Source organism: Oncorhynchus nerka, linkage group LG9b, assembly GCF_034236695.1.
Source record: "Oncorhynchus nerka isolate Pitt River linkage group LG9b, Oner_Uvic_2.0, whole genome shotgun sequence".
In the NCBI taxonomy this organism is placed as follows: Eukaryota; Metazoa; Chordata; class Actinopteri; order Salmoniformes; family Salmonidae; genus Oncorhynchus; species Oncorhynchus nerka.
The window spans coordinates 43298700-43312365 of record NC_088424.1 but is presented as its reverse complement, the minus strand read 5'-3'; the positions used below and the strand labels follow the sequence as shown (position 1 = coordinate 43312365).

Below are 13666 nucleotides of genomic sequence, written 5' to 3'. Positions count from 1 at the left end.
GTTATGATATCGTTTAGTACCTTGAGCGTGGCTGAGGTGCACCCGTGACCGGCTCGGAAACCAGATTGCACAGCGGAGAAGGTACGGTGGGATTCGAGATGGTCAGTGACCTGTTTGTTGACTTGGCTTTCGAAGACCTTAGATAGGCAGGGCAGGATGGATATAGGTCTATAGCAGTTTGGGTCCAGGGTGTCTCCCCTTTGAAGAGGGGGATGACTGCGGCAGCTTTCAATCCTTGGGGATCTCAGACGATATGAAAGAGAGGTTGAACAGGCTGGTAATAGGGGTTGCGACAATGGCGGCAGATAGTTTCAGAAATAGAGGGTCCAGATTGTCAAGCCCAGCTGATTTGTACGGATCTAGGTTTTGCAGCTCTTTCAGAACATCTGCTATCTGGATTTGGGTAAAGGAGAACCTGGAGAGGCTTGGGCGAGGAGCTGCGGGGGCGGAGCTGTTGGCCGAGGTTGGAGTAGCCAGGCGGAAGGCATGGCCAGCCGTTGAGAAGTGCTTATTGAAGCTTTCGATAATCGTGGATTTATCGGTGGAGACCGTGTTACCTAGCCTCAGTGCAGTGGGCAGCTGGGAGGAGGTACTCTTGTTCTCCATGGACTTCACAGTGTCCCAGAACTTTTTGGAGTTGGAGCTACAGGATGCAAACTTCTGCCTGAAGAAGCTGGCCTTAGCTTTCCTGACTGACTGCGTGTATTGGTTCCTGACTTCCCTGAACAGTTGCATATCACGGGGCTATTCGATGCTATTGCAGTCCGCCACAGGATGTTTTTGTGCTGGTCGAGGGCAGTCAGGTCTGGAGTGAACCAAGGGCTGTATCTGTTCTTGGTTCTGCATTTTTGAACGGAGCATGCTTATCTAAAATGGTGAGGAAGTTACTTTTAAAGAATGACCAGGCATCCTCAACTGACGGGATGAGGTCAATGTCCTTCCAGGATACCCGGGCCAGGTCGATTAGAAAGGCCTGCTCACAGAAGTGTTTTAGGGAGCGTTTGACAGTGATGAGGGTGGTCGTTTGACTGCGGCTCCGTGGCGGATACAGGCAATGAGGCAATGATCGCTGAGATCCTGGTTGAAGACAGCGGAGGTGTATTTGGAGGGCCAGTTGGTCAGGATGACGTCTATGAGGGTGCCCTTGTTTACAGAGTTAGGGTTGTACCTGGTGGGTTCCTTGATGATTTGAGTGAGATTGAGGGCATCTAGCTTACATTGTAGGACTGCCGGGGTGTTAAGCATATCCCAGTTTAGGTCACCTAACAGAACAAACTCTGAAGCTAGATGGGGGCGATCAATTCACAAATGGTGTCCAGGGCACAGCTGGGAGCTGAGGGTGGCCGGTAGCAGGCGGCAACAGTGAGAGACTTATTTCTGGAGAGGGTAATTTTCAAAATTAGTAGTTCGAACTGTTTGGGTATGGACCTGGAAAGTATGACATTACTTTGCAGGCTATCTCTGCAGTAGACTGCAACTCCGCCCCCTTTGGTAGTTCTATCTTGACGGAAGATGTTATAGTTGGGTATGGAAATCTCTGAATTTTGGTGGCCTTCCTGAGCCAGGATTCAGACACGGCAAGGACATCAGGGTTAGCAGAGTGTGCTAAAGCAGTGAGTAAAACAAACTTAGGGAGGAGGCTTCTGATGTTGACATGCATAAAACCAAGGCTTTTTCGATCACAGAAGTCAACAAATGAGGGTACCTGGGGACATGCAGGGCCTGGGTTTACCTCCACATCACCCGCGGAACAGAGAAGGAGTAGTATGAGGGTGCGGCTAAAGGCTATCAAAACTGGTCGCCTAGAGCGTTGGGGGCAGAGGATAAGAGGAGCAGGTTTCTGGGCATGGTAGAATATATTCAGGGCATAATGCACAGACAGGGGTATGGTGGGGTACGGGTACAGCGGAGGTAAGCCCAGGCACTGGGTGATGATGAGACAGGTTGTATCTCTGGACATGCTGGTTGTAATGGGTGAGGTCACCGCATGTGTGGGAGGTGGGACAAAGGAGGTAACAGGGGTATGCAGAGTGGGTCTAGGGGCTCCATTGTGAACTAAAACAATTATAACTAACCTGAACAACAGTATACAAGGCATATTGACATCTGAGAGAGACATACAGCGAGGCATACAGTAATCACAGGTGTTGAATTTGGAAAGCTAGCTAAAAACAGTAGGCGAGGCTAATCCGCTAGCACAACAAACAGCAGGTAAAATGGCGTTGACTAGGCAACGGGGCCGACAGGTAAGACAAACAAGCAGAAAGGAGTACCGTGATTAATGGACAGTCCAGCGTGAGTCAGCTATGTAGCCAAGAGATCAGTGTCCAGGGGGCAGCGGTGGATGGGCAGGGGGGCTGGCGAGTGATTCAGGTTTTTTTTTTTTTTTTTTTTTTTTTAACTAACAATGACTAACTAGCTTGTAGCTAGTTAGCTGGTTAGCGTCTGGAGGTTCTTGAGTGTCATAAAAATAAAAATAAGAGTAAAAGTAATAGCGATTCCGTATCACATTGGGTGAGGCAGGTTTCCGGAAGGTATAAACAAATTAAAAATCAAAAAGAGATAGAAAGTAAATGGGGTCAGAGAGTGATTGGGACGCGGTGGTACAGACGGTTAGCAGGCCTGTGCTAACAAGCTAACAGTTCGTAGGCCCGAGCTAGACAAGGTAGCAGTTAGCGGACCGGAGCTTGACAAGCTAGCCGTTAGCAGGCCGAATTAGCAAGCAGGGAGATAGCGAGGGCTAGAGAGTTAACCTTTGGGGGACGTCGCGATGGGGTGAGTCTGTTTATTTATTCCTCTTCATGCGGTGAGCTGGAGATACAGCGATTCAGAAAGCTCGCGGGCCTTGGCCAGTAGATGGATCTTTGGCGATGTCGCAGCGGAGAAGCCTGTTGAAACCCCTCGGACGATTATGTCGGCGGACCAGTCGTGATGGATCGGCGGGGCTCCGTGTCGGCAGTAGAGGGTCAGTCGAGGGTCCAGGCCAATTGGCAAATTAGGTATCTTTGGACCTCTTCGGGTAGTCGGGAGATGGGTTTAGCTCGAGGCTAGCTCCAGGCTAACTGGTGCTTGCTCTGGGACAGAGACGTTAGCCAGGAGTAGCCACTCGGATTGCAGCTAGCTATTTACGATGATCCGGTATAAAGCTTCAGAGCTTGCGGTAGGAATCCGGAGATGTGGTAGAGAAAAAGCAGTCTGATATGCTTTGGGTAGATGTCGCGCTGGTGTCCTAGTTAGCGTTGAAGACCGCTAGCAGTGGCTAGCTAGTAGCTAGTTAGCGGCTAGCTTCTGATGAGGGTTCCGATTCTAAAGCATAGAAAAAGCAGATCCGTACCACATTGGGTGATGCGGGTTGCAGGATAGTATATTCAGCCTGTGGTTGGGAAGTGAGATTAAAATATGTACGAAATATATACGGAAAAAAGAGGAAAAAAAACTATATTTACACTATACAGGACGGGACAAGACAAAACACACGTCCGACTGCTACGCCATCTTGGATTCGAATGTTACAGCCTATTCTTTATTTTACAGCCTATTCTTTATATTACAGCCCACTGTTACAGCCTATTCTTTATGTTACAGCCCACTGTTACAGCCTATTCTTTATATTACAGCCTATTCTTTATATTACAGCCCACTGTTACAGCCTATTCTTTATGTTACAGCCCACTGTTACAGCCTATTCTTTATATTACAGCCCACTGTTACAGCCTATTCTTTATATTACAGCCCACTGTTACAGCCTATTCTTTATATTACAGCCCACTGTTACAGCCTATTCTTTATATTACAGCCCACTGTTACAGCCTATTCTTTATATTACAGCCCACTGTTACAGCCTATTCTTTATATTACAGCCCACTGTTACAGCCTATTCTTTATATTACAGCCTATTCTTTATATTACAGCCCACTGTTACAGCCTATTCTTTATATTACAGCCCACTGTTACAGCCTATTCTTTATATTACAGCCCACTGTTACAGCCTATTCTTTATATTACAGCCTATTCTTTATATTACAGCCCACTGTTACAGCCTATTCTTTATATTACAGCCCACTGTTACAGCCTATTCTTTATATTACAGCCTATTCTTTATATTACAGCCCACTGTTACAGCCTATTCTTTATATTACAGCCTATTCTTTATATTACAGCCCACTGTTACAGCCTATTCTTTATATTACAGCCTATTCTTTATGTTACAGCCCACTGTTACAGCCTATTCTTTATATTACAGCCCACTGTTACAGCCTATTCATTATATTACAGCCCACTGTTACAGCCTATTCTTTATATTACAGCCCACTGTTACAGCCTATTCTTTATATTACAGCCCACTGTTACAGCCTATTCATTATATTACAGCCCACTGTTACAGCCTATTCATTATATTACAGCCCACTGTTACAGCCTATTCTTTATGTTACAGCCCACTGTTACAGCCTATTCATTATATTACTGCCCACTGTTACAGCCTATTCTTTATATTACAGCCCACTGTTACAGCCTATTCTTTATATTACAGCCCACTGTTACAGCCTATTCTTTATGTTACAGCCCACTGTTACAGCCTATTCTTTATATTACAGCCCACTGTTACAGCCTATTCATTATATTACAGCCCACTGTTACAGCCTATTCTTTATATTACAGCCCACTGTTACAGCCTATTCTTTATATTACAGCCCACTGTTACAGCCTATTCATTATATTACAGCCCACTGTTACAGCCTATTCTTTATATTACAGCCCACTGTTACAGCCTATTCTTTATATTACAGCCCACTGTTACAGCCTATTCATTATATTACAGCCCACTGTTACAGCCTATTCTTTATATTACAGCCCACTGTTACAGCCTATTCTTTATATTACAGCCCACTGTTACAGCCTATTCTTTATATTACAGCCCACTGTTACAGCCTATTCACTATTACAGCCCACTGTTACAGCCTATTCTTTATATTACAGCCCACTGTTACAGCCTATTCTTTATATTACAGCCCACTGTTACAGCCTATTCTTTATATTACAGCCCACTGTTACAGCCTATTCTTTATATTACAGCCCACTGTTACAGCCTATTCTTTATATTACAGCCCACTGTTACAGCCTATTCTTTATATTACAGCCTATTCTTTATATTACAGCCCACTGTTACAGCCTATTCTTTATATTACAGCCTATTCTTTATATTACAGCCCACTGTTACAGCCTATTCTTTATATTACAGCCCACTGTTACAGCCTATTCTTTATATTACAGCCTATTCTTTATATTACAGCCTACTGTTACAGCCTATTCTTTATATTACAGCCTATTCTTTATATTACAGCCTATTCTTTATATTACAGCCCACTGTTACAGCCTATTCTTTATATTACAGCCCACTGTTACAGCCTATTCTTTATATTACAGCCCACTGTTACAGCCTATTCTTTACATTACAGCCTATTCTTTATTTTACAGCCCACTGTTACAGCCTATTCTTTATATTACAGCCTATTCTTTATTTTACGGCCTATTCTTTATATTACAGCCTATTCTTTATATTACAGCCCACTGTTACAGCCTATTCTTTACATTACAGCCTATTCTTTATTTTACGGCCTATTCTTTATATTACAGCCTATTCTTTATATTACAGCCCACTGTTACAGCCTATTCTTTACATTACAGCCTATTCTTTATTTTACAGCCCACTGTTACAGCCTATTCTTTACATTACAGCCTATTCTTTATTTTACAGCCCACTGTTACAGCCTATTCTTTACATTACAGCCTATTCTTTATATTACAGCCCACTGTTACAGCCTATTCTTTATATTACAGCCCACTGTTACAGCCTATTCTTTATATTACAGCCCACTGTTACAGCCTATTCTTTACATTACAGCCCACTGTTACAGCCTATTCTTTACATTACAGCCTATTCTTTATTTTACGGCCTATTCTTTATATTACAGCCTATTCTTTATATTTACAGCCCACTGTTACAGCCTATTCTTTACATTACAGCCTATTCTTTATTTTACAGCCCACTGTTACAGCCTATTCTTTACATTACAGCCTATTCTTTATTTTACAGCCCACTGTTACAGCCTATTCTTTACATTACAGCCTATTCTTTATATTACAGCCCACTGTTACAGCCTATTCTTTATATTACAGCCCATTGTTACAGCCTATTCTTTACATTACAGCCCACTGTTACAGCCTATTCTTTACATTACAGCCCACTGTTACAGCCTATTCTTTATTTTACAGTCCAGATAGAAACTTAGAAATGACTTATGAAAACAATAACTTAATAAGTGCGTTGTGATGGTACTCTACTATAAGATTCTTAAACCGGGCTGTAAAATAAAGTCTTGTTTTTCTTTTACTGGGACATTGGTTGACACACAGTATTTGAATTATTTTTACCGATCTCCTGCTAGCCAACTCCTGGCTATATTACGGGAGAGATTTGTAGAAAGAAGTGGTGTATTCCCTGTTAAAGTGGGTCATAACCAGGTGAATGATTTACTGACAGCCTTACCAGTAACTTCGGTATTTCTGTTTTTTTGCGTAACCACGCAACAGTAACTACGTTATTTCTGGGTTTTGTGTAACCACGCAACAGTAACTATGTTATTTCTGGGTTTTGTGTAACCAGGTAACAGTAACTATGGTATTTCTTGGTTTCTTAGTTCATTTCTGACTGAAGAACCTTTTTTTATTATTATTATCAGGAGCAGGCAGACTGTATCAGCCTGTTGTACGAGCCTGGTCCCAGATCGGTATGCGCGTGGTGTAGCTCAGTTGGTAGAGCATGGTGCTTGCAAGAGCCAGTATAGTGGATTTGATTCCCGGGACCACCTAAATGTCTAATATTATATTAACTCCTCTGATTCTCATTGTCATTCCCAGCACCTACAGATCTGGGACCAGCTGCTATTAGATTAATTCAGAGTGTCTCTACCAGGCCCTGTTTTAACCAGCCAGCTGGTCCCAGATCAGTATGTGGTTTAGCCAACGCCTCTTAATAATCCAGAATTTCTCCACCAGGCAGAATGAACCTGTTGTGGAGGAGCCCAAGGCAGGAGTGCCCTCCTAAGCCACCTGACCTGTTCCAGAGAACTACTACAGCCACTGACCAGGCTAGATGGATAGAATCCCCAGCCCACAACAAAACCAGGAGCAGGAACTTCTCAGAGCTGGACATCCCTTTCATAGATGAGGAAGAGGACTAGCCTGGGTGACAGTCTGTTTTTGCTCCAAATGGAATTATCATGCCAAACATGGCTGTACAATGACAGCAATGGAGTTGGAAAGAGCACTAAACAGATCTGGGACCAGGCTAGAGGACATCTAGGATGGGGCCATATTGTCCTCCGACAGGTGGCGTCTCTAATACATGATGCTAATCCTTCGACTGATGGCATTGGAGCTGTGTTATGGCAACAAGAACCAAGCACATGATGTATATTTTCCTACATCCATTTGTGTGTGTGTGTGTGTGTGCGTGTGTGTGTGTGTGTGTGTGTGTAATGATCAAAGCTCAAATCAAATCTAATTTTGTTTGTCACATGCGCCGAAAACAACAGATGTCGACGTTACCTTAAAATGCTTAGTTTTTAAAAGGTAAGAAAAATGTGCTAACTTAATCTAGGGAAAATAGTCACACAATAAGGGGCTGTATACAAGGGGTACCTATACCAAGTCAATGTGAAGGGGTACGGGTTAGTCTAGGTAACTGAGGTAATATTTACAGGACCAGTCAAAAGTTTGGACACCTACTCATTCAAGAGTTTTTCTTCATTTGTACTATTTTCTACATTGTAGAATAATAGTGAAGACATATAACACATATTAAATCATGTACGTAGTAACCCAAAAAGTGTTAAACAAATAAAAATATATTTTAGATTCTTCAAAGTAGCCACCTTTTGCCTTGATGGACAGCTTTGCACACTCTTGGCAACAGTCTTGAAAGAGTTCCCACATATGCTGAGCACTTGTTGGCTGCTTTTCCTTCACTCTGTGGTCCAACTCATCCCAAACCATCTCAATTGGGTTGAGATCAGGTGATTGTGGAGGCAAGGTCATCTGATGCAGCACTCCATCACACTCCTTGGTCAAATAGTGTGTTTTGGGTCATTGTCCTGTTGAAAAACAAATGATACTCCCACTAAGTGCAAACCAGATGTGATGACGTATCGCTGTGGTAGCCATGCTGGTTAAGTGTGCCTTGAATTCGAAATAAATCACTGACAGTGTAACCAGCAAAGCACCCCCACACTATCACACCACCTCCTCCATGCTTCACAGTGGGAACCACACATGAGGAGATCATCCGTTCACCTACTCTGCGTCTCACAAAGACACGGCAGTTGGAACCAAAAATCTACAATTTGAACTCATCAGACCCAAGGACAGATTTCCACTGGTCAAATCAAATCAGTTTGTCACGTGTGCCGAATACAACAGTGAAATGCTTACGTTTAATGTCTAATGTCCATTGCTCGTGTTTCTTGGCCCAAGCTTGTCTCTTCTTATTATTGGTGTCGTTTAGTAGTGATTTCTTTATAGCAATTTGACCAAGAAGGCCTGATTCACGCAGTCTCCTCTGAACAGTTGATGTTGAGATGTGTATGTTACTTGAACTCTGTGAAGCATTTATTTGGGCTGCAATCTGAGGTGCAGTTAACTCTAATGAACTTGTCCTTTGCAGCAGAGGTAACTCTGGGTCTTCCTTTCCTGTGGTGGTCCTCATGAGAGCCAGTTTCGTCATAGAGCTTGATGGTTTTTGCAACGGCACTTGAAGAAACTTGAAAAGTTCTTGAAATTCTCAAGAATGACTGGCCTTCATGTCTTAAAGTAATGATGGACTGTCATTTCTCTTTGCATATTTGAGCTGTTCTTGCCATAATATGGACTTGGCTTTTACCAAATAGGGCTATCTTCTGTATACCACCCCTATCTTGTCACAACACAACGGATTGGCTCAAATGCAAATTAACTTTTAACAAGGCACACCTTTTAATTGAAATGCATTCCAGGTGACTATCTCGTGAAGCTGGTTGAGAGAATGCCAAGAGCGTGCAAAGCTGTTATCAAGGCAAAGGGTGGCTAATTTGAAGAAGCTCAAATATAAAATATATTTTGATTTGTTTAACTCTTTTTGGGGGGTTACTACATGATGCCATGTGTTATTTCATAGTTTTGATGTCTTCACTGTTATTCTACAACGTAGAAAATAGTAAGAAAGACCCTTGAATGAGTAGGTGTGTCCAAATGTTTGACTGGTACTGTACATGTAGGTAGGGGTAAAGTGACTATGCATAGATAATAAACAGAGTAGCAGCAGTGTATGTGAAGCGTGTGAATGTATGTATGTGTTTGTGTCTGAGTTTTTGTGTAGTGTGTGTGGCTAGAGTCCAGTGAGGGTACATCGAGCCTGTGCAAGAAAGTCGGTGCAATTTTTTTTGAATAACTAAGAGATGGCCACCCGGAATATGTAAATTGTCCGGGTGGCCATTTGATTAACTGTTCAGCAGTCTAATGGCTTGTGGGTAGAAGCTCTCAAGGAGCCTTTTGGTCCTAGACTTGGCGCTACGGTACCGCTTGCCATGCGGTAGCAGAGAGAACAGTCTGTCACTTACATTTTTACATTTTAGTCATTTAGCAGATGCTCTTATTCAGAGCGACTTACAGTAGTGAGCGCATACATTTTTATATTTGTTCGTACTGGGCCACTGTGGGAATCGCACCCACAACCCTGGCAAGTGCCGTGCTCTACCAACTGATCTTCCTTTTGACACCGCCTGGTATAGAGATCCTGGATGGCAGGAAGTGATGCACTGGGCCATACACACTGGTTATGCAACCAGTCAGAATGCTCTCGATGGTGCAGCTGTAGAACCTTTTGAGAATCTAAGGACCCATGCCAAATCTTTTCAGCCTCCTGAGGGGAGAATAGGTGTTGTTGTGCCCTCTGACAGTCTTGGTGTGTTTGAACCATGATAGGTCCTTAGTGACATGAACACTAGGGAACATGAAGCTCTCGTTCTGCTCCACTACATCTCAGTCTATGTGAGGGAGGGGTGATTGGCCCTCCTCCTGTAGTCCACGATGCTGCTGTTGACGTTGAGAGCCTCTTAAGAAAGCATCTGTGGTTTTCTAATGATGTCATAATGGAATTACACAAGACACAGTGCAGTCTGTTGTACCAATGCACCTTTGATATTAACCATGTACAATCTCATGTTATTGTAAAGCCAAGTATTTTGGATGTCTCACCTGTGGACAGTAGTATAACGAGGACCAAATCATTTTAATCCATAATACAGGTACCTTGTTTGCAATGGACTACTTCTATGCCACCTAGTTTGGTACTTTGTGAAATAAATGTCCTATTTTTATTGATAATTAACCTCAAATGAAAACAATACAGTCAAGATTGTTTTAAGGTTATCAGCATATTTGTGTTTTTCTGTTTTCTTTGAAATTGAGATGGATATTTTCACCTTGGTCCTCCTTTTTTTATTAACAATATATTTACTGACATATTTTCACATTTTCACAAGCACCCCACCCCCCTCCCCTCCAAAAACATGACAATTAAAGGTTGACTCATCTAAATGATATAGACACAAAGCAGCACTGAAGAGATTGCAATGAGCGAGATGCAAGACTTTGCTCTTAAGACTGGAATCATGAATCTGCATGAGTTTGCTTCACATAGTTACAATGTGAAGCGTACAGGACCAAAACAGCGGAGAAGTTTAACCTCACTTCAATGCTCTTAGTTGTTGCTTAACTTGACCGACAATGCTATTTACTTTGAGCATCTACTTCATATCTCTGAGTCTACCTTTTAAGATAATGCACCTTCTCTCTCCCTCATCATAGATTTAAATGACTGCCTGCTCACTTCTGTAATGTTGTATATTACTTTATCATGTCTGTGTATTATGAATGGGGTCATTCCCGAATTATACTGAGCAAAAATGTAAACGCAACCATTTCTAAGATTTCACTGAGTTATAAGAAAATCAAGTCAATTGAAATAAATAAATTAGGCCCTAATGTATGGATTTCACATGACTGGGCAGTGGTGCAGCCATGGGTGGGCACAGGCCCACCCACTGTGGAGCCAGGCCCAGCCAATCAGAATGAGTTTTTCCCACACAAAAGGGCTTTATGACAGACAGAAATACTCCTCGGGCACAACAAAAAATATAAAATATAAATAAATGTAGGGCTTTATGACAGACAGAAATACTCCTCGGGCACAACAAAAAATATAAAATATAAATAAATGTAGGGCTTTATGACAGACAGAAATACTCCTCGGGCACAACAAAAAAATATAAATAAATGTAGGGCTTTATGACAGACAGAAATACTCCTCGGGCACAACAAAAAATATAAAATATAAATAAATGTAAAGTGTTGGTGCCATGTTTCATGAGCTGAAACTTAAAGATCCCAGAAATGTTCCATACGCACAAAAAGCTTATTTCTCTCCAATTTTGTTTACATCCTTGTTAGTGAGCATTTATCCTTTGCCAAGATAATCCATCCACCTGGCAGGTGTGGCATATCCAGAAGCTGATTTAAACAGCATGATTATTACACAGGTGCACCTTGTGCTGGGGACAATAAAAGGCCCCTGAAATGTGCAGTTTTGTAACACGACACAATGCCACAAATGTCTCAAGTTTTGAGGGAGCGTGCAATTGGCATACTGACTGCAGGAATGTCCACCAGAGCTGTTGCCAGAGGATTTAATGTTAATTTCTCTACCATTAACCGCATACAAGGTCATTTTAGAGAATTTGGCAGTACTTCCAACCGGCCTCACAACCAGTCCACGTGTATGGTGTCTGTGGGTGAGCGGTTTGCTGATGTCAACATTGTGAACAGAGTGCCCCATGGTGGCGGTGGGGTTATGGTATGGGCAGGCATAAGCTACAGACAACAATGATGGCAATTTGAATGCACAAAAATACCATCTTGAGATCCTGAGGCCCACTTTTGTTAAGGTATCTGTGACCAACAGATGCATCTGTATTCCCAGTCATGTGAAATCCATAGATTCAATTCATATTTCAACTGACTGATTTCCTCGAACTGTAACACCGTAAACTCAATGCAATTGTTGCATGTTGGGTTTTCACTTACGTATTTGATGGACATGTCTCTGTGCCAAACAACCAATACACGAAGACGAGGTGAAAAGGTAACTGTAGACTACTTGTTTTTTTTTTTATGCCGCCTCCAATTAATTATAATATCAGAGCATGTGTTACTGTACTGTTCGAAATTATGTTCTTCTGTTCTGGCAAAATTTACAGATGATGTCAACAAAATACATTTTGTGATCGATAGTACAAACTTTTTTACTGAACCTATCAAATCCAGAGGTTCCTCTTCCGCCTCCTTAGCGCCTGCCAATCAGGGCTAAGTCTCGTACCGGAGGGGCGGTTTGTTTTTTACACAGGAAGATGGATCAAAATGAGGTGGGGAAATGTGCATTGGGTAATCACTTGTTATGTAGCCAGAGAAGGCGAAGTCAAATATTGATCATTTTCCAGAGCTTATTACTGAAGTTACCCCTCTGACATCAAGAATGGACATAAGTTAACAATGACGGGAGAAAAGAAGAAGAAAAAGCGGCTGAACCGCAGCGTTCTTCTGGCTAAGAAAATTATTATAAAAGATGGAGGCAGTGTGAGTAACGTTAGCTAACATATTTTGCTATTTCTTCGTTAGCCTAATGGCCATGTACATTGACATGTTTTGCATGATTTTATTTTGCGTGTTTTATCAAGTTTAGCTACCAGTTGTTTCCGGGCTGGGCAGTTGAACATGTCAGCTCACTAGTGCCATGTCAAACTAGCAGCTGTTGGCTAAGCTAATGTTTGCTAGGTGGTATATGTTGTAACGTTACTGTTAAAGGTAACAAGACCACAGCGAGTTAGCAAGTCAGCTGTTAGCTTTGAGCCACGCTTCATCCGAGTTTGTTTGGTGTTGTGTTTGACATAAGATGTTTTTTTTTTGCTTTTAGATTCAAATTTTGCTTCGTGTGTGTGTGTGATAGCTAGTCACGCTACTGTAGTATTCAAACAAAGCAAATCGAACACGTTTAATTCGTGTCAGTTGTTTGCAATGGTGTAGAAAACATTAGGAACACCTTGCAAATATTGAGTTAACCCCTTTTGCCATCAGAACAGCCTCAATTAGTCGGGACATGGACTACAAGGTGTCAACAACGTTCCACAGGGTGGCTGGCCCATTGTTGACAAGGTTTGCCGGGTGGTTGACCATTGATGCACAAGGGAAACTGTTGCGCATGGGGGGGGGGGGGGTGTTGCTGTTCTTGACACAAACCGGTGTGCCTGGCAGCTAAGTTCAAAGGCACTTAAATATTTTGTGTTGCCCATTCACCCTCTGAATGATACACAATCCATGTCTCAAGGCTTAAAAGTAATTATTTAACCCGTCTCTCCCTTAATCTACACTGATTTGAAGTGGATTTAATAAGGGATCATAGCTTTCACTTGGTCAGTCTGTCGTTGAAGGAGCAGGTGTTTGTATACTGAATGTAGATAAAACATTAGATCGCTAATGCTGTGTATTGGCCAATGAGAGGCTTTGACGCAATAGGTCG

At 42.3% G+C, this 13666-nt stretch overlaps 2 protein-coding genes across 2 annotated transcripts in view; both read left to right on the top strand.

Moving 5' to 3' along the window:
• LOC115114770 (unconventional myosin-IXb-like) overlaps positions 1 to 12239 on the top strand; it is a 130192-nt gene extending 117953 nt beyond the window's left edge. Inside the window, exon 42 of the mRNA XM_065013757.1 lies at positions 7057 to 12239. Coding sequence (XP_064869829.1) covers positions 7057 to 7241 — 185 coding nt within the window. The 3' untranslated portion in view covers positions 7242 to 12239. The remainder of the gene's footprint in view (positions 1 to 7056) is intronic.
• A 248-nt stretch (positions 12240 to 12487) lies between these two features.
• The window catches only part of mfsd14a2 (major facilitator superfamily domain containing 14A2), a 48976-nt gene continuing 47797 nt past the window's right edge, over positions 12488 to 13666 (top strand). The window contains exon 1 of the mRNA XM_065013756.1: positions 12488 to 12726. Within this exon, the coding sequence (XP_064869828.1) occupies positions 12643 to 12726 (84 nt within the window). The 5' untranslated portion in view covers positions 12488 to 12642. The remainder of the gene's footprint in view (positions 12727 to 13666) is intronic.